At 38.3% G+C, this 19,955-nt stretch overlaps 1 protein-coding gene across 4 annotated transcripts in view; it reads left to right on the forward strand.

The window, feature by feature from the left end:
* The window catches only part of LUZP2 (leucine zipper protein 2), a 1,401,083-nt gene that overhangs the window by 496,808 nt on the left and 884,320 nt on the right, over nucleotides 1-19,955 (forward strand). For all 4 annotated transcript variants that reach the window (XM_073659432.1, XM_073659433.1, XM_073659434.1 and 1 more), the window contains exons 2-3: nucleotides 15,331-15,448; nucleotides 18,601-18,671. In XM_073659432.1, the coding sequence (XP_073515533.1) occupies nucleotides 15,331-15,448; nucleotides 18,601-18,671 (189 nt within the window). The remainder of the gene's footprint in view (nucleotides 1-15,330; nucleotides 15,449-18,600; nucleotides 18,672-19,955) is intronic.

The raw sequence follows: 19,955 nt of genomic DNA on the forward strand, positions 1-19,955 counted from the left end.
AAAGTGGTGAAATGATTCCGCAAAATTGATGTTACCAGCAGATACTGTGGTTCTGTTACGGTTTGAGTGCTGAACACTTGACGGTCCCACGGTTGGCAAGTTGGAACTGTGAGATTCACTACGTGCACCACTGGTATTTTGTGGAAAAGCACATGTAAGATTCTGCAACAGTCTCTGCTGATACTCCTGCATGCGTGCATCCCTTTCTATGGCAGGAATAATTTCTGCAAATTTACTTTTGTACCGGGGATCTAACAGTGTGGCAACACAGTAGTCAGGATTATTTCTAATTCTCACAATTCGAGGGTCATGTTGCAGGTAGTGCAGCAAGAAGGCACTCATGTGTGTTGCGCATCCAGGAGCACCAAGTCCCTGTTGTGTTGGTGGCGAGGTAACAATCATGCTTCCTTCCTCTGTCCTCTCCCCCCAACCTCGCACAACAGAAATGTGATCAAGGTTTCCCTCATCTGATGAGTCTTCCATCAGTTCGTCCTCCACTTCTTCCTGGGCTCCTGCACCTTCCTCACTAGTTTGGCTGCTACCATGCGCCCTGGTAAAACCATCTCCCCCACCCTCACATGCCTGCCGCCTTGGTGCTGCCGACCGTCTGGACCTTGCAGATGTTAGCCCTTCCGCATACAACTCCTCCTCCTCTACTTCCTCCACCTCCTCTTGTGCCACCACCTGACTCCGAATTCTGTTTAACATGTGCTCCAGCATGTAAATCACCGGAATAGTCATGCTGATAATGGCATCGTCAGCACTAAACATCTTCGTCGCCATTTCAAAACTGTGCAGAAGGGTGCATAGGTCCCTGATCTGAGACCACTCCTCCAGCGTGATTTGCCCCACCTCTGGATCTCGTTGGCCCAGGCTATACGTCAGAACGTATTGCACCAGGGCTTGTCGGTGCTGCCACAGTCGCTGCAACATGTGCAGAGTTGAATTCCACCGGGTAGGCACATCGCATTTTAGCCGGTGAAGTGGCAGGCCCAACGACTTCTGTAGAGATGTAAGTCGCTGAGCTGCGGGATGCGAACGGCGAAAGTGAGCACACAGCGACCGTGCCCTCTGCAGAAGGCCATCTAGTCTGGGATAGTGGGCTAAAAATTGCTGGACAACCAGGTTCAACACGTGAGCCATACAAGGCACGTGTGTGACATTGCCCCGGCGAAGGGCCGCACCCAGGTTTGCAGCATTGTCGCACACGGCCTTCCCTGGTTTCAGGTCCAGTGGAGACAACCATTCATGAAATTGGTTCTCCAGAGCTGACCACAACTCCTCAGCTGTGTGACTCACATTTCCCAGACATTTCAATGTAAAAACCGCCTGATGACGTTGAGCCCTACTGCCAGCATAGTAAGGAGGTGTGCAGGATCCCTTCTGCGCAGTTAGAAAGCTTGTGGCATGACCAGACAGGCTTTGGGTGCAGGTGGAAGACTGAGAGGAGGTTGAGGAGGCAGAAGCAGTGGAGGAACTTTGACATAAAGAGGATTGACGCACAACTCGTGGGGACGGCAAGACTTGGACACCAGTGCCCAGTCAGCAACATGTAATGCCCCTGTCCATGCCTACCCGTCCAAGTGTCTGTGGTGAAATGCACCCTGTCACACACAGAGTTTCTCAAAGAAGCGGTGATGTTGTGTGCGACATGCTGGTGGAGCGCAGGCACACCTTTCTTTGAGATGTAGTGCCGACTGGGCATCTGGTACTGGGGCACTGCGACGGACATAAGGTCTCGAAAATCCTCTGTGTCCACCAGGCGGAAAGGCAGCATTTCTGTAGCCAAGAACTTGCAGATGGTGAAATTCAACCTCTTAGCTTTCTCATGGCTAGGAGGAAATCGTCTTTTACTTGTCCACATCTGAGGGACCGAGGGCTGGCTATTGTGCTTAGACGGGGTTGATAAGGGTGTCCCCGGCAAACTGCCGGTCTGTGAGGAAGATGCAGGCGGACATGTTAGGTTGCCTTGATCCAAAGGTGGTGCTATCGATGTCGGACAGCTCTCAAGACCAGCTGGTGTTACCACCTCCAAAGAAAATGATGACCTGCCAATCACGCTGGCTGTTGCGGGTAAAGAGGTGGCAGGTCTGCGCCCCAAAACAGGTGTGACTGCTATCCCCCCAGTCACAGAGGATGAAGAGGCCGCGGATGCACAAGATATGGCAGACGGTGGTTGGCCCGGCTGGCTAGGCCGCATTGTAGCACACTGAGCTTCCCACTGCAACTTATGCTTCATGTCCATGTGCCGGTTCATGCATGAAGTACTCAAACTATGTATTTTTTGGCCTCTACTTAGCTTTTGCTGACAAATGTTACAGATAACACGAGTTGGGTCATCTTTATCGATCTGAAAAAATGCCCAGGCTATGCAAGGCTTAGCACCCATGCGACCTGAAGAGCCACCACGACTTGTGGTGAGAGGCAGAGTTGTGTTTGAGGATGCAGTTGTTGACATGCTTCCAGTACTACGTCTCTGTCCAGGAAGGCGCAACCTGACCTCGTCGTCACTAGCATCTTCCTCCACCTCCTCTGCTGACCTCATCTCTTGGCTGACTGTGGGTTGACAGTAAGTGGGATCTCCAACCTCATCATCATCACCCTGTGCGTTATCACACCCGTCGTCCTCAGAGCCAACCTGTTCCTGCCCTGACAAAAAACTAAAGTTGTCGCTCCAATCAGGTATTTGAGTCTTATCATCGTCTTCCTCATTGTCTCCACCAACAGGAGTTACAGTTTGGGATTGAGGGTCTACATTATGGTCAGAACCTTCTGCGTCTCGTCCTGGATCCGACTCATAAAGATTCTGGGCATCAGTGCAGATCATTTCCTCGTCTGGATTCACAGAAGCGCTGGAGTCGACCTCTGATTCCCAGGCTATAGTATGAGTAAACAGCTCTGCAGACTCAACCATCTGTTCTACCTCATACTCAGAAGGGCAGCTGGAGATTTGGGAGCTGTGAGGAAGCAAGTGCGATTGGTGTGACACCTTTGAGGACTGGAGTATTTGTGATGTTGAAGTTGATGAGGAGGAGAGCCCACTTAAAGGAGCACTTGATATCCGTTGAAGCACCTGCTGTTTTTGTGCCTCATCTGGAATTTGTAGCGATTGGCGTGGCCGTAAGAAAGGGATCTTATCACATTGTCCGCTAAAAGAAGTAGACATTTTAGTTTAGCTGGAAGATGGTCTTTCTTCTGCAGATGTTACTGTTGCTTTAACACCTACCCCACGGACACAACCTTTTTTCCCCTTCCCAACACGCCTATTCCCCTTTCCACCAGCAGCAGGCCTTTTTCCACTCATTTTGGTGGTTAACTAATTAACAACTCTGGAGTTGTTTGCACAAAAAAACAATGGATGGGAACCGAGCAGAGCTGAGTGGCCAAACTGTGGTATTAGGCCAAAACTATTGGCTGGGTTAGATGCAGAAAAAAATTATATTCAATTTGCAACCTGATGGAGGTCAGTATAGATGGACTAATAGAGAAAGTCCCACACACTGCTACAAGGCCAAATATTTTTTCAGAGCTAGATGCAGAAAAAAATATATTCAGTTTGCAACCTGATGGAGGTCTGTATAGATGGATTAATAGAACAAGTCCCATACACAGCTAGAAGCCCAATATTTTTTCAGAGGTAGATGCAGAAAAAAATATATTCAGTTTGCAACCTGATGGAGGTCAGTATAGATGGACTAATACAACAAGTCCCTCACACAGCTAGAAGCCCAATATTTTTTCAGAGGTAGATGCAGAAAAAAATATATTCAGTTTGCAACCTGATGGAGGTCTGTATAGATGGATTAATAGAACAAGTCCCACACACAGCTAGAAGCCCAATATTTTTTCAGAGGTAGATGCAGAAAAAAATATATTCAGTTTGCAACCTGATGGAGGTCAGTATAGATAGACTAATACAACAAGTCCCACACACAGCTAGAAGCCCAATATTTTTTCAGAGGTAGATGCAGAAAAAAATATATTCAGTTTGCAACCTGATGGAGGTCAGTATAGATAGACTAATACAACAAGTCCCACACACAGCTAGAAGCCCAATATTTTTTCAGAGGTAGTTGCAGAAAAAAATATATTCAGTTTGCAACCTGATGGAGGTCTGTATAGATGGATTAATAGAACAAGTCCCACACACAGCTAGAAGCCCATTATTTTTTCAAAGGTAGATGCAGAAAAAAATATATTCAGTTTGCAACCTGATGGAGGTCTGTATAGATGGATTAATAGAACAAGTCCCACACACAGCTAGAAGCCCAATATTTTTTCAGAGGTAGATGCAGAAAAAAATATATTCAGTTTGCAACCTGATGGAGGTCAGTATAGATGGACTAATACAACAAGTCCCACACACAGCTAGAAGCCCAATATTTTTTCAGAGGTAGATGCAGAAAAAAATATATTCAGTTTGCAACCTGATGGAGGTCTGTATAGATGGACTAATACAACAAGTCCCACACACAGCTAGAAGCCCAATATTTTTTCAGAGGTAGATGCAGAAAAAAATATATTCAGTTTGCAACCTGATGGAGGTCAGTATAGATGGACTAATACAACAAGTCCCACACACAGCTAGAAGCCCAATATTTTTTCAGAGGTAGATGCAGAAAAAAATATATTCAGTTTGCAACCTGATGGAGGTCTGTATAGATGGATTAATAGAACAAGTCCCACACACAGCTAGAAGTCCAATATTTTTTCAGAGGTAGATGAAGAAAAAAATATATGCAGTTTGCAACCTGATGGAGGTCAGTATAGATGGACTAATACAACAAATCCTACACACAGCTAGAAGCCCAATATTTTTTCAGAGCTAGATGCAGAAAAAAATTATATTCAATTTGCAACCTGATGGAGGTCAGTATAGATGGACTAATAGAATGATGCTATGCCCAAAAGATTTTACTTCACTAGGTGCAGTAAAAATATTGGTATTCTATACACAGGTGGTATATCTTGCAACACAGATAGGCTACTCCACTGACTAACACACTCTGCAATAGGCCAAAAAGGATTAGCTTTGCTAGATTCAGCCAAATGCTGTGAAAAAAACTTGCACAGCACTGGCACAGACCTGCCTGGCAAAAACTGATAGGAACTGATGTAACCTAGTCCTGAAAAGGACTCCAATTACAATTAGTCTTTACTCCCACAATCTATCTATTTAAGAGCACAGACCTGCCTGATAAAAGTCTTAGGAAATGCTGTAACCTAGTCCTTAAAAGGACTGCAATCACAACTATTCCCTACTCCCAAGCTATCTGTAGATTTGTGCGAAAATTGGCTTGAAATTAACAAGGTATAGCGCACACAGCAACAGCGGTGCCGTCTAACAGGCAGCTGCAGCAGTGAGAAAATGGTGGCGACTGGGAAAATGGCTTGGTCTTATAGGGCAAGGACATGTGACATACACTGCCAATGACACATGCCCTTGCTTGTTGAAAAAAAGCACTTCGCTCCGTGTGTGCGCTGCTGATAGGCTGACAGATTGCACCTCCCCACTGTAAATGCGGGAAAGAGAAAAAAAAAATGGAGATCTTCATTGTTCCTGCAGAGATCCATCCCCTGCCCCTCCCACCACCCCGCTGTACACTCAAACTGCGTATTAACATTAATTTTCATCATTACTGAGAAAAAATCCAGTTATGATTTTGGTGCACGAACAGTTATCGAACATAACCTCGAACAGCCGAATTTTTCTCAAATTGTTCGTGTTCGCCGAACGGCTCGAACACCGCCCAAAACAGCTCGAATTTGAGATTGGCGAACAGTTCGAGTAGAACAACGCTCATCTCTACTCTTTATAACTTAGAAATACAGCAATCCAAATGATAGTTAATGAAATAAACTTTTTTTATATATAATCTTCTCTGCACAGTTATCATTTTGTTTGGTGCCAAAAGGATCCTTCATTAAAAAGATAGTTTTTGGTTTTGAGAACTTGTAGTCAGATTTTACGGAAAGGATTTAAATCAGGAGTGCACAAACTTTTTGGACCTGGGGCAATATTGCTAAATTATACCATTCCCTCATGCCATATTAAAACTTAAAGGGTTATTCCAGTTTGACAATAAAAATATCTGATACGTAGGGCGTTTGATCTCAGTCTTTACTCATCCAGAGAATGTTTTTTTCCTGATGATTGCACAAACATTTACAGTGATCTCCAGGGTGACATTTGAAAGTTATGTACACATCCAAGCATTTAATGGGAGTTTGTCTCCCCAAGATGCGAAAGGTGCACCAAAACTCCCTCATTTGCATATAAAATAAAAGTAGTTTTCTTAGCCACTAAAACAATAAAATGTGTAGTGATGTGTTATGGATGGTATTATGTATTAGATATAAAAATTCAATTCCACTGGACAACTGTCAGATTCTTTCCTGTGTGAAGATTAATTGAATTAGCGAGTAGCTGACAGTTTCTAGAAGCGAAAACTTTGACTGTGTACATCCTCGTTAGAAAAGAGGTGCTAATTAGTGAAAAGGGAGATAAATGTCCCTAAGGTAGACAGAACATCTCCCATTCAGACCTCAAATGGAACAAATGGAAAAGCAATATTTTCCATGTCTTATCTATAATATCCAAAGTCCAAACTAACCCTCGATATATCTGTATACTGGGAAGCTAACTGATTCGGTGGCTGCAAGTGGAATGAATCTCAGTAGTGGCAAACCACAGAAATGCCATATCATCTGAAATATGGTAATAACATAATTATGTTTGCTTAAGATGGTAAAATTATGCTTTAAAACACGGAGATCATATTATTTCACTGGGAGGCTCCTGTGGGAAAATAAAATGCAAAGAAGAATTAAGCCTTAAATTGTGTATTTCTTTGCATATGGTTAGCCATTCTTGTCTTATCTCAGCAGAGGAATGAACGAGGAGTCTGAATAAGAGTTAAGCCCCGTCACACTAAGCGAGATCGCTAGTGAGATCGCTGCTGAGTCACAAGTTTTGTGACGCAACAGTGACCTTAGCAGCGATCTCGCTACGTTTGACACGTAGCAGCGACCAGGCCCCTGCTGTGAGATTGCTGGTCACGTCGAAATGGCCTGGACCATTTTTTGATCATTAAGGTCCCGCTGGGTAGCATGCATCGGTGTGTTTGACACCTTACCAACGACCTCGTTGGCGACTCAGAAATGAGACATATAGGCGTGCATTTGCATTGCATCGTTATACTGGTCGCTATGGGTCGCCGTATCGTTGCTGAGTCATTGGGAAGATCTGACAGTTTGACATCTCACCAGCGACCACACAGCAACGCAGCAACGATCTTGCCAGGTCATATCGTTGTCGGGATCGCTGTAGAGTCACTAAGTGTGATGGTACCTTTATGTAATTCCTTATCAGAAGAAACTCACAGTCAGACCCAAGAAGAGGCAATGTGTATTACAGATTTGTCCATATTTTCCATGGCGATCTAACTAGTAGATCTCACAGATCAAATCCATAGAACATTTCTATATCAAACCCTTTTATTTTATTCTGGTTTTGGCCTTGTGTGTATGTTTCTTTATTATGTCATCTTTTGGTAACTTTTTAAGCACCATACCCTTTTTCTCATATATTAATTCTAAAATGTAATAATTGTGTTCCTTGCTGCTCTAAACGTACCCACAACCCTGAAGAGGGAAAGTTTTGTTTGGTTGTATTACTCTATGGATAAGTAGACGAGTCACATTTATGGAAATACATCTAGCCATCATTGGAGTACTGACCAGAGCAGAATCCCAAATATAGGGGTGCAGAAATTGTCTGAGAGTCACAAAAAATGGTATGGTGGGTAAAAATAAACTAAAGGAACTTGTGTTAATTATTTGTCAGGAAAAAAACTTTCTATTTTCCTGGAGTGAAAAATTGTCTAAAGTGGATTCTATGTATTTTGGAATATATATAAGTATAAAAAATTAACACTTCAAGCTGATGAAAAAGATTTTAAAATCAGATTCTCTTCGTAGCCCTAGGTGGGAAGCAATTTTGTACTGTGCGTTTCTTGAGCACTTTCAGAACTAGAGTCTACACAGAAAAGCACAGAATCCCCTCCCACAGGGACATAAAACCCAAAGTTATATTTACGTTTATTATCATTTTTTCTACAAGAATAAGTTTTCTTTCAGCTATAGCTGTCCTTAACTAGTTCCAGGGAAAAAAAAGCTTTTGAAGTTCTTAAAGAGTAAATGCTCATCATTCATTGAAGTTCCTATACCAGTCTTGTCTTCGATGATTATTTTTGCTGGAAGTCTAAAGGGATATGTTGAGTTTTATCAGACAGAAAAGAAAAATAAGAGTTTACAGTCTAGTAACCTGCAGTCATAAAAAATAAGAATTTCATGGAAATAATAAATGACTCATTGCACCCAGTATTAATATTAGAATGTGTCTTAGTTCCAATTGAAAATATTTATCACAATGTCATTACTCCTCAAGCATATATTAAAAATGCATATCTGTCTCAAAGCTCAAGTAGTCATTGATTTGTAAACAGAATGTGGTGTAAAAGTCACATTTCTGAAAAGGCAACTTTTTTAATTAATATATTCTGATCCTATAGTAATTCTGGCCAGGGAAAATACATGCCAATTATTTTAATATTTATTTACATAGTTACATCAGCTGTTTCCTGTTTTAACTAGTTCCTTGCCCATCAGCATATAGTGTCCCCTAGTCCCTGCTTCTGGAGCGTCAGTATAAGGCTGTTGTGTGGATGACCAATCAAGTACTTGATGGTCCAGAAGAATCTACAAGAGCAATGCTTCTCAAACTATGAGACAGGCCTGACCAATGTAATATCCCTCAGTTTATCAGGCAGATTTGGGGAGGCAGTTTTCACATGTAACTTTAAAGGTGTTCCAAATATAAAGTAGGGCCAGCACCTGTAAACCCTCTTCTACAGCATTCTAGTATGCTTTATGTATGTCCTCTATTCCCTTTTCAAGGCACAAGAAAGCCTGTAATTATGCTCATAGACGGTGTGGTCAGTCGGATGGGCATCTCCGGTATTGATCCGGCACCTCCTCTTTTCTTATGATTGCCATCCTACTTTCCCTTCTTCATGTGGATGATGTGTCTTACGTCATCTATGCAGTATCCCCCATTGCGCTCCTGCACAGACGCACTTCACTCTGACCTGCCAAGGGCAGAGCACAGGACTGCAGTGCACATGCTCTACAGTATCTGTAGGTAAAGATGGCGCATGCACACTGCACCACACCACTCAATACCTGTATGACTGAAAGTCAGCGACTCCTGGGAAATATAAAGTTAATTTTCTCCCAAGTGCTGCACTTTCAGTAAGGCAGCTAGAGACCTGTACAATGCTATTAACTTACAAAATAGAAAAAGAACAAGCAGATAATATAGTGTATACATATATATATATATGTATATATATATAAAATGTCTATTTCAGTGTATTATACAACAGAGCAGGACAGAAAAACAACACATACACATATATCTACTGGAAATAGGACTTGTACCTATTGGTAAAATATACAAGAACCAAAAAGGAAAAAATCTGAAAAAATGGTCAATAATAAGAATATTCATATAACGATAGTAAAAAACTCTATTAAAAACACAAGCAGTTGTGCAGTGGCAATGAAGGAGACAGGTTCACACACATGATACATAAAACATAATAAATAATAACAAAATTAAACATAAAGTGACAAGTGTAAGGGAAAGCTATAAGGTGTAGATGTATAGGTCAAATATATTTAGGGGCCATAAAGTCATATATAAAAAGATATCTACTATAGAATAGCAGGTAGTGGAGTAAATGAGGTGCTAAAAGTGCACATCAAAAAATATATAGATCGGTCACATGTGAACAAAATATCAATTAAAGCATAATAGCTAAAAAAGTAACTAAAGTACTGGATAGCATAGCACTCACAAAGGCAGTAATTGAATGAAGTACAAAGAATTCATATGGTAGGTATACCTATATAGGATCTGAAAGATGAGTCCTCCCCCATGCGCATTTCAGTAATTATCTTCGATGGAATACCAATGATGGAATTACTATTTTTATACTTTGTTGCCACTCAGTGAAAAATAAAACGTCTGCAATTCATTATACACAACCCCACCATCCCACACCCCTTCCCCCCAAAAAAAGACAAATAGAACTCATATGACTATGTTTACTGTAAAAAGTTATGATTTCTGAAATGCAAAACTTTAAAAAAGTAAAAGTATAAAATTAGACCTTGTCTTTAATAGGTAAAAGTATTTCACAAACATTTTTTACGCAATGAATTGTTTCGTTCTTTCCATTTACTTTTCCGTTATTACTTTACTTTCTTCAAGCCACGTTTTCCAAGAGTTTCAAGAGTATCATGTGAAAAGACCCTCATATAATATTTGGTATTTCATTTTCTATAGTTTTCTCACTTTTACGATATATTTTCAGAATTCCATTTACTGCTCATGTAGATAAGGAAACTTCAGGTGCCATGTCCTGTTGGTGTTTATCAGCAATTTAGCGAAAAAACGATGGTCTGTAGCACATATACCACTTAAAATCTTCAGGAAGTTTATTTGGAATTTATTAAAAAAATATTATCCCGCTTAGCGAAGAGCTTATCCAGAAGGAAGAAATTTGTATCTATAGGTAGCCATCATGTTAGTCAATGTCTAACCTCTTGAAGTTACCTGACAGCATAGAATGCAAATGAAAAAATACGCAATTTGATAAATACAAAGTCAGAAAAATAAAACAAATGAAAAGGAAACATTTCTGCCCCAAAAATTTCAGTCTTGTAGATAAAGAACATTAACATAAGTAACCAAGTAGTTATTACCATATTCAGATATCATAAAACTCTAGAAGTGAAACCTTATAATAATAATAATAATAATATTTTTTTTTTATTTATATAGCGCCAACATATTCCGCAGCTCTTTACAATTAAGTGAGGAATATGCTTACAAGCAAGCAAGCTTACATTCTACAAGGAACTGGGGGGGGACACAATAGGTGAAAAGTGCTTGTTATTTCAGGTCTGGCAATTATAGTAAGTAGGGATTTTCATATAAAGCTGCATGATCCAGTCATCAGCCAGTATGTTTAAGTGCAATACTCAAGTGCCGAGTGCAATTATCATGTTCATGAAGGGTGTAGAGACAGATGAAGAGTAGGGAACACATTCTGAATAATATTTAGAAGGAGGGAACAAGGAAAAGTTAGTTTACTGAGTAGTTGAGGTGGTAAGCTTGTTTAAATAGATGGGTTTTTAAAGCGCGCTTGAAGACATGGGGGCTAGGCATCAGTCGGATTGCCTGGGGTAGTGCATTCCAGAGAACTGGCGCAGCACGAGAGAAGTCTTGGAGACGGAGGTGCGAGGTTCGGTTAATGGGGGATGTTAGTCTTAGGTCATTTGTAGAATGGAGGGCACATGTAGGGTGATAGACAGAGATGAGAGAGGAGATATAAGGTGGTGCAGAACTGTGGGGAGCTTCATGGGTGAGAGCGATGAGTTTATATTGGACCCTGTAGCGAATGGGCAACCAGTGTAATGACTGGCACAAGATGGAGGCATCAGTGAAGCAGCTGGACAGAACTACGACCCTGGCTGCCGCATTCAGGACGGATTGGAGAGGAGAAAGTTTGGTAAGAGGGAGACCGATCAGAAGAGAGTTGCAGTAGTCCAGACGAGAGTGAATAAAAGCGACATTAAGAATTTTAGCAATTTCAAAGGTGAGAAAAGGTTGGATTCTGGAGATGTTTTTAAGATGCAGGTGACAAGAGCGAGTGAGTGATAGGATATAGGGAGTAAAGAAAAGGTTAGTGTCGAATATGACCCCAAGGCAGAGGACATGCTGCTTGGGAGTTATGGTTGAACCCTCCAAGGTAATTTTAATGTTAGGTAGAGCTGGGTTAGTATAGGGGAGAAACATAAGAAGTTCAGTTTTAGAGAGATTCAGTTTAAGATAGAGGGAGGACATGATGTTAGAGACAGCAGACAAACAATCCTTGGTATTTTGTATTAGTGTAGGGGTGATGTCAGGGGAAGTAGTGTATAATTGGGTGTCGTCAGCATAGAGATGATACTGGAACCCAAATCTGCTGATTGTTTGTCCAATAGGGGCAGTATATAGAGAGAAGAGGAGGGGACCTAGGACTGAGCCCTGCGGAACACCAATAGTAAGGGGGCGAGGAGAGGAAGAGGAGCCTTTAATCAATCTTAACATTAAATTAACAATTACTTTAGATGGGTTCATCTAGCCTTCTTCAGGATGACATAATGGTAGAGATTTACTGAGTTAGATGAGTAACAATTCTGGAACAATTTTCACAAAGAAACTAACAAGGGGGCAAAGCTTAGTGTAAAAAAGCATTGTTTTATGTAAAAAGGTCACAGCTTGTGATGAATCAATGTGCGATAATTTTGCGAAGACAATTTTAATTTTGAATTTTGGCACAAAATTAGTAAATTATTAGGTGGTTTAAACTGAGACAAAAGCATCTTGTAAAATTTTATGAATTTTATGACTGTCTGGGCTAAGCTTGCTCTGTCTTTTAGACAGAAATTGTAAATCTGCCCAAAATGTTAAAGTATTACAGTATTTAAAGGCAAAATTATTAAAAAAATCATAATTATTTAAATAAATTTTAACCTGCAAATAATATAATAATAATAATAATAATAGTTTTTATTTATATACCGCCAACATATTCCGCAGCACTTTACAATTAAGCAGGGACATGTACATACAATAAATTCAATACAAGGTAAGACAGTTTAAACAGTTACATTAGGAGTGAGGTCCCTGCTCACAAGCTTACAATCTACAAGGAAATGGGGGTACACAATAGGGGAAAAGTGCTTGTTATTTCAGGTCCAGCAATTACAATAGGGATTTTCATATGTCTTATGTCAACATTAGCATCTTTTAGGTTTCGATTAAAAAAATATATATTTCAGACAAAATTTGCCATCACATAGAGACAATCCAAAATAAACTGCTTGACAGCCACAAATCTACTTTGCTCTATGTATTCTGTCGTCGCTAAATCTTTTCAAGACATCTTCCTATTTCCTGGTTACAGTTAAACAATTATCTCTTTTTTTGGTTACAGTGGATTAGAGTTTGTACACTGCTTGTGACATGCATGCTGCTGTATAGAACATAGTCTGTAGCCTCTCCTGTGTCTTTCCATTTCATTGTACTTTCTGTGTGGTTCTCTAGTATGACTCTCAGTAATTTGATGGATTACGACAGCATTAGCATTTGATAGATGTGATGTAACTAAATTGATATTCATCATGCCTGAGCAAGGCATCATGCAATCAATAGTTGCAAACTCGTTGACAAAAACATTCCAAAATGTTTTTGTTTTTAAAAATAAAAGTACTCTGGCATACTTTAGGGTAGTCCAAGAATAATCCACCGCACTCTCCATGCAAACGAGTGATGAGTGACGAGTGTTATTGTGACAAGATAGGCAATAATGAGACATAAGGACATGCAGTACAGACCAAAAGTTTGGACACACCTTCTCATTTAAAGATTTTTCTGTATTTTCAAGACTTTGAAAATTGTACATTCACACTGAAGGCATCAAAACTATGAATTAACACATGTGGAATTATATACTTAACAAAAAAGTGTGAAACAACTGAAAATATGTCTTATATTCTAGGTTCTTCAAAGTAGCCACCTTTTGCTTTGATGACTGCTTTGCACACTCTTGGTGACCATTTTTTTGATGTTTATCATGTACTTGCTTAGGGGAGAAATAATTACAAATAGCATGATATGAGAACTGTGCCAAAAATAAGTACTAGTTCAATAATATCCCAATGGGAGATATTATCAAAAAGAGACACAGTTGAATTTATAACACCAACAATGCATTTTCAAGATACAAATCCTGTTGCCCATCCACACACCCCAACGCACGTTTCTCATGAGCTTCCTCAGGTCACTCCCTGAGTCATTATTATATGACTTTATATGTTTTTATTATACATTATAATGTACCACTAAGATTATTTTCCATTTTTCAACCTGCATTTTTAAAAACCTACTGGCAACTGTTCCATATATAATTGATCTATTTATTATTCATCTTCATATTTTTTATCTAGTTCAAGTTTTCTGTTACACACCCTATGTTTTTATTTATTTTCCTTGTCATACACCTTGTGTTTTTTTATCATGTCCTTGTTACTTTGTGTTCTTTTTTGTTTTTTTAGCCAATCATGTCAACGCATTTAATAAATATTATTTTTTTCTATCAACAATTTTGTATATTATGTTCTTTATTGGGTACTTTTCCATTTTCATTGGTTACTTCGGGTGATCTGCATCGTATATCACTTGAATCATATATTACACGTTCTGATGGATTTATGAATATTTGTAAATATATTCACTGTATATAATGTACAATCTTATTTATGGCATATCCCAATCTCTTTTAATTTCTGTCTCCCCTCAACCACCACATGATAAAGACCCAAAAAGAGTTGAAGCGTCAAAAAATTTACTCCGAAGTCCTTATGTTTCTTTATTGCCTATCTTGTCACAATAAATAATTTGCATTCCAAAACTCAGAGAGTGCAGTCAAATTACTCTAGAACTTATACTAAGGGGACTACACCCCAATCAACCAACACCTCCCCTCGTATATCACTGAGTGCACACCAATTTCTGTATATACTTTGAGCTAGTAGCAGTTATAATCTTATATGCGTGCTGATGAATTTTCTCTTTATGATTTGTTTATTTCAATGGGTATGTTTTGTAGCTATACAGGAAAAGTTTACAAAGTAAAGAAAAGTCCAATGGTAAAACAGTTGAAAATTAAAATAATATACATCACTTTTACAATTGCATTAAAAAATGGTAATTTTGTTAAATTCACAACAAATTTTATTTTATATTATAATTTTTTTGCTTTTATAAATTTAACTACCATTTTATTTTAAAACTTCAGTTGTAATAATATAACAATGTTCTTATAATAAGTAATACCATAGATATGCCATTGACTCCAATGTCTTGGTCACACAATGGTTAAAGCTTAAAATATATACTTTGTTCTCTCTTTCTATGCTTGAAATATGTGAGCAAATAATAAAAATGGCTATAAACAAAGGATGATTTATGTCAGTAGCTTACTTTGTATTCTATCGAGTATGTAGCTATACTCTGGCCAACATGACAGATTGATGTTAGCACAACAAGCATAACCTTTTCACGTTATTTTGAAACTGCCTATTCTATTTACCATCTAATTGGAGAATTAGTCACCATAAAGAATATATAACTGACTTATGTCTTTTCCTTGCTAGACAGGGCTATGAAGATTTGGAAAAACAACTAAAGGAAGTTTTTATGGAGAGAAGTAGTATCCTCCGGCAGCTTTCAAAAACATCCCGGGAGCTTGAAGGCATCAAAGGAAATTTGCAGGTTAAAGCATTTTGGTTTTTTTTGTTTTTTTAATTTGACAAAAAGTGAAAAAATGAAGAGCAAAATATATGAATGCTTACATATAATATATATATATATATATATATATATATTTTTTTTTTTTTTTTTTTACAGTAGACAACAATTTTGTCTTTCAACTCTAAAAAGAATAAGTATAAAAGTAAACAATAAAACAAGTCTTGAAACTGACAGCTCAGTGCAAAAGTCCAGGCGTCATCACATTCACATGTTGCAGTGGATGCTCTTTCAAGTTTCCTCTTCATCTTTCCACCACGGCTCTCCAGCTGTGAGCTTTCAAAGCTTTTTAAGCTGTACAAAAAATTGCTCCTCCCATGAGTAGCTGATTTTTTTTAAGAACATATTGTTTTCATTCTTAATACACTGAATACTTTTTTCGCTTTGTGTTTTTATTGTACAGATTTCAAATCTATGCAAAACACTATAGCCTAAATTAATCTGATAAACTTTTTATTACAATTAAATATGTACATCTTTTACATCTTTCATTTTTAATACTCTGTAGCAGTCTGTGGAAATGTATATTTTAGAACTTATCATAGCTAGCCACATCTATTTATCTGCAAAATTTTCATAGCTGTCGAGGAAAGTGTAAAAGCTGGCTAAACACATTGAAGCACGCTATGTACACCATGTAGGGCAGAATCCAGACATATTTTGCTTAGGTTGAAATCACTGTGATTTCACAACCCTCACACATCTACAGCAAAATGCACTTATCTTACATGCAAATTGGAAATCTGATTTGCCACAACATGTATTTTTTGAATTCTGTGCAAACTATGGTGTGGCCTCCCTTCCTAGAGCTGGATAATACATTTAAAAATCTTCCCTTGGCTGGTGTCCACAGTTCAGGACCCAGTCCTTTGTTTGCCCTTATTCACACAGAGGTCAACTTTGACACATGGTAAGGTTTTTAATATTAGACAGTGTAGGACTTTCCAGGACTGGTTCACCTTGTTGCGGTGGGATGGCTTTTATGCTATTTTTGATCAAAAACAGTACTAAGTATTAAGATACCTATTTTCTTTAAATGCACTTGCTTTTTATTTATTTATAGCAGGGTTTGTGATCATTTTGCTTCTTATAGTTTTTTGCCACAACATAGTTGCAAAATTGTTGTGTGTTTCACATTCAGTAATGTTGTGACATTTTCCCAGCAAAACTGTGTAAAAATCCATATACAAGCTATTTAGATTTTTTGAAGATTTGAAGTGTTAAATTGAGTTATTTATAAATTGTTCCTTAGCACATTTTCCCCTAATGTCCTACAATCTAGAATACAAAAGCAAACTAATAACCTCATATATCACTTATTGTCAGGCACTCTCCTGGTTAGGTGGATTGTCTAAGTGATAGGTCAGGATGAACTGTAAGGACCAAAGGTGATGATGGAATGGAGTGGATTTTACTGGACAGCACAATGAAAAGAAACAGTGAAATATGCAGGACAGCAGACAGACATGTGGAGCAGGAAGCAGTGGATGAAGTAGAGCCTGGTGTATGGATACACACATGAACAATAGATGTATAGATAATCTAGTAATTTACATGCAGAGATGCAGTTACTCATACTAGTGGTAGATATATAGGCCATCTAAGAACTTGTTTGCAGAGATGTTGTTATACACAGGAATAGTAGATGTATAGGCAATCTGATAATATTCTTGAAGAAATGCTGTTGCACAAAGGAACAGTAAATGTATAAACAATCCGATAGCTTGTAGCTGAGATGTGGTTACTCGCAGGAGCAGAAAAGCCGAGAGTATGGGCAACATAAGAAAAGCAGAAATGAATAATAATCAGGTACCTTGCTTGCAGAGGTAAAGGTATTAGCAGCACCAATATTAGCAGATATGAATTCATTAATAGGTACCTTGTTGCAGCAGAATTGTGAGTGCAATTGCATTAGGATTTACAGAACTGAACTAGGAAATAATTGCTGTGTTAAACACAGGAATTTGCTGGAGAAATTATCAGAAACGTAGCTGGAGGTGAGTGAAGTGGATGATGAGATACGTGTTTGCCGGGAACTATCCTTTCTTAATACTTATGGAGTTGGCATTTGCATGAAACATCATTAAAAGGCTTAGGGTGATGATCTCAGAGATGCTTTTGGGTGTTGCCAGTGTAATCCGGTATGGACTAGGGCAAATGGAGCTGTCCATAGGAGACAAGAATAAAATGCTGGAGATGATACAGGTGAGTAGCAGTTAAAACTTTAAGGTTTCTGCAATCATTATAGTGATTTAAATAATGATAATACACTAATAGACTAAATTTTAGCTTACAATATCTTGCTTAATTACATGATATTTAAATATGTTAATTAATAATAAGGAAAACAAAATACATTCCTAAGCACAAGAGTTTATCCAAATCACTTTGCAAGACCAGTTCCTTTGGCCACGTCATTGATCTCTGGTTGCTGTTTGGAGCCCTGACAAGTGCCTACTACCTGTCGGCATCTACTGCTTTTTTTGCTTAGCCGACTTTGTAAGATGTACCATGACAATGGCGTCCTCTCAAGCCAGTTTATCAAAACTGCTGAGAGGTAGGAGGTGGTTCTTAGGGCTTCCATCCAGTGGTTATAGATTACTGACATGGCAGATGGATCAGGTCCTGCTAATTGATTTACATCAACTTTAGTAAACACATTTCCAAAAATTTGAAGATATAACATATGACTAAAGCTGTTATTCTTCATGGTCTGCTTCAATTATTTAATTAATTACTTTCTTCAAAATTATTTTATTTGGCAAACTAAAACTTGGCAAAGTAAAAGCTCTAAGTCTCCTACTTTTATTCCATTATATTTTTGGCAAACATGTACCAGAGAGAAAATGTAAGCATTAATAAGAAAAGAAAAGAAGACTCAAATATTTACATCGTTTATATTAGCTAATTTTTTACATGGAAAGTTGTGAGTACTTCTGTGGTTATGATGTTTTCATTTATTCATAGCCAACATCATTTTTAGTTGGATTTATTGCTTTATGTCTGAGCACACATGACAAATTAAAATATATTACTTTCTCATTCTTATAAACAATGAAATATTTGTTTTATCATATTTGTAAGCAAGCATGATGAATTGAAATTTTCTTTTATAGTCTTTGAAAAGCAATGAAGCATCTTCCAAGAATGATGTCCAAAAACTTCTGGAATTGGAACAAAAACAAAGGTAAATAAAGAAAATCTGCATAGCATTATATAATTCTGAAACATCCATACAAATTGTGCAATTGTCTTAAAGTAAGTGAATGAAGCAACTAATTTGGTCAACAATATTTGATTGCTGTCATTTTAGAAGCTTAATTTTCACAGTCCATAGGTATAATTCTAAACTTTCAAAATAACTTGGTAGCTAACAACATGAAGTAAAGTATTGCAAATGGTCTATAACTGGTTTAATTTTTTGAAAATTATCATTGTACTGCAAACAAAGTGTCAAAAAATGAACAATTGACAAAATGTAAAAAGAGTATTGTTCAATAATTATATAATACTACAAGCACATATGTAGATGATGTATTCATGTAGTGACCTGCATAATAAAACTAGAGCCTCAAAAGAAATCAGAATTACTCCTTTGTTAATTTAAATAAACTATTCCCTTATGTTGTGATCGGGTCTCCCTGAGACTCGAACTCGTGATCTCATGTCCGCAGACAGCAGCACAATAATGTGGGCTGTGGCTCATTGCCAGAGCTGCTGCCTTGCGGACATGTGATCACAAGATCGAGTCTCAGGGTGACCTGATCACAAGGGAAGGGAATAACTCCCCTTTGTTATTTTGACTGGCTTTGCCATTGAGAACAGAAAGTCCTAGTATTTGTTTTCCTCCTCTTTACATTGCTTTAACCCCTTAAGGACCGAGTCACTTTGTACGTTAAAGACCGGGCCAATTTTTTCAATTCTGACCACTGTCACTTTGTGCGGTAATACCTCTGGAACACTTCAATGGATCCCCCTGATTCTGAGACTGTTTTTTCGTGACATATTGCACTTCACGATAGTGGTAAAATTTATTTGACATGACTTGCATTTATTTGTAAAATAAACAGAAATTTGTGGAAAATTTTTACAATTTTGCAATTTTCAAACTTTGAATTGTTATGCCCTGAAATCAGAGAGATATGTCACAGAAAATAGTTAATAAATAACATTTCCCACATGTTTACTTTACATCAGCACAATTTTGGAACCAACATTTTTTTTGTTAGGGAGCTATAAGGGTTAAAAGTTGACCAGCGATTTCTCATTTTTCCAACAAAATTTACAAAACCATTTTTTTAAGGGACTACATCACATTTGAAGTCACTTTGAGGTGTCTATATGACAGAAAATACCAAAAAGTGACACCATTATAAAAACTGCACCCCTCAAGGAACTCAAAACCACATTCAAGAAGTTTATTAACCCTTCAAGTGCTTCACAGGAACAGAAGCAATGAGGAAGAAAAAAA

This window comes from Phyllobates terribilis, unplaced genomic scaffold (assembly GCF_046119375.1).
Source record: "Phyllobates terribilis strain yellow unplaced genomic scaffold, ASM4611937v1 Scaffold_13__5_contigs__length_258822181, whole genome shotgun sequence".
In the NCBI taxonomy this organism is placed as follows: domain Eukaryota; kingdom Metazoa; phylum Chordata; class Amphibia; order Anura; family Dendrobatidae; genus Phyllobates; species Phyllobates terribilis.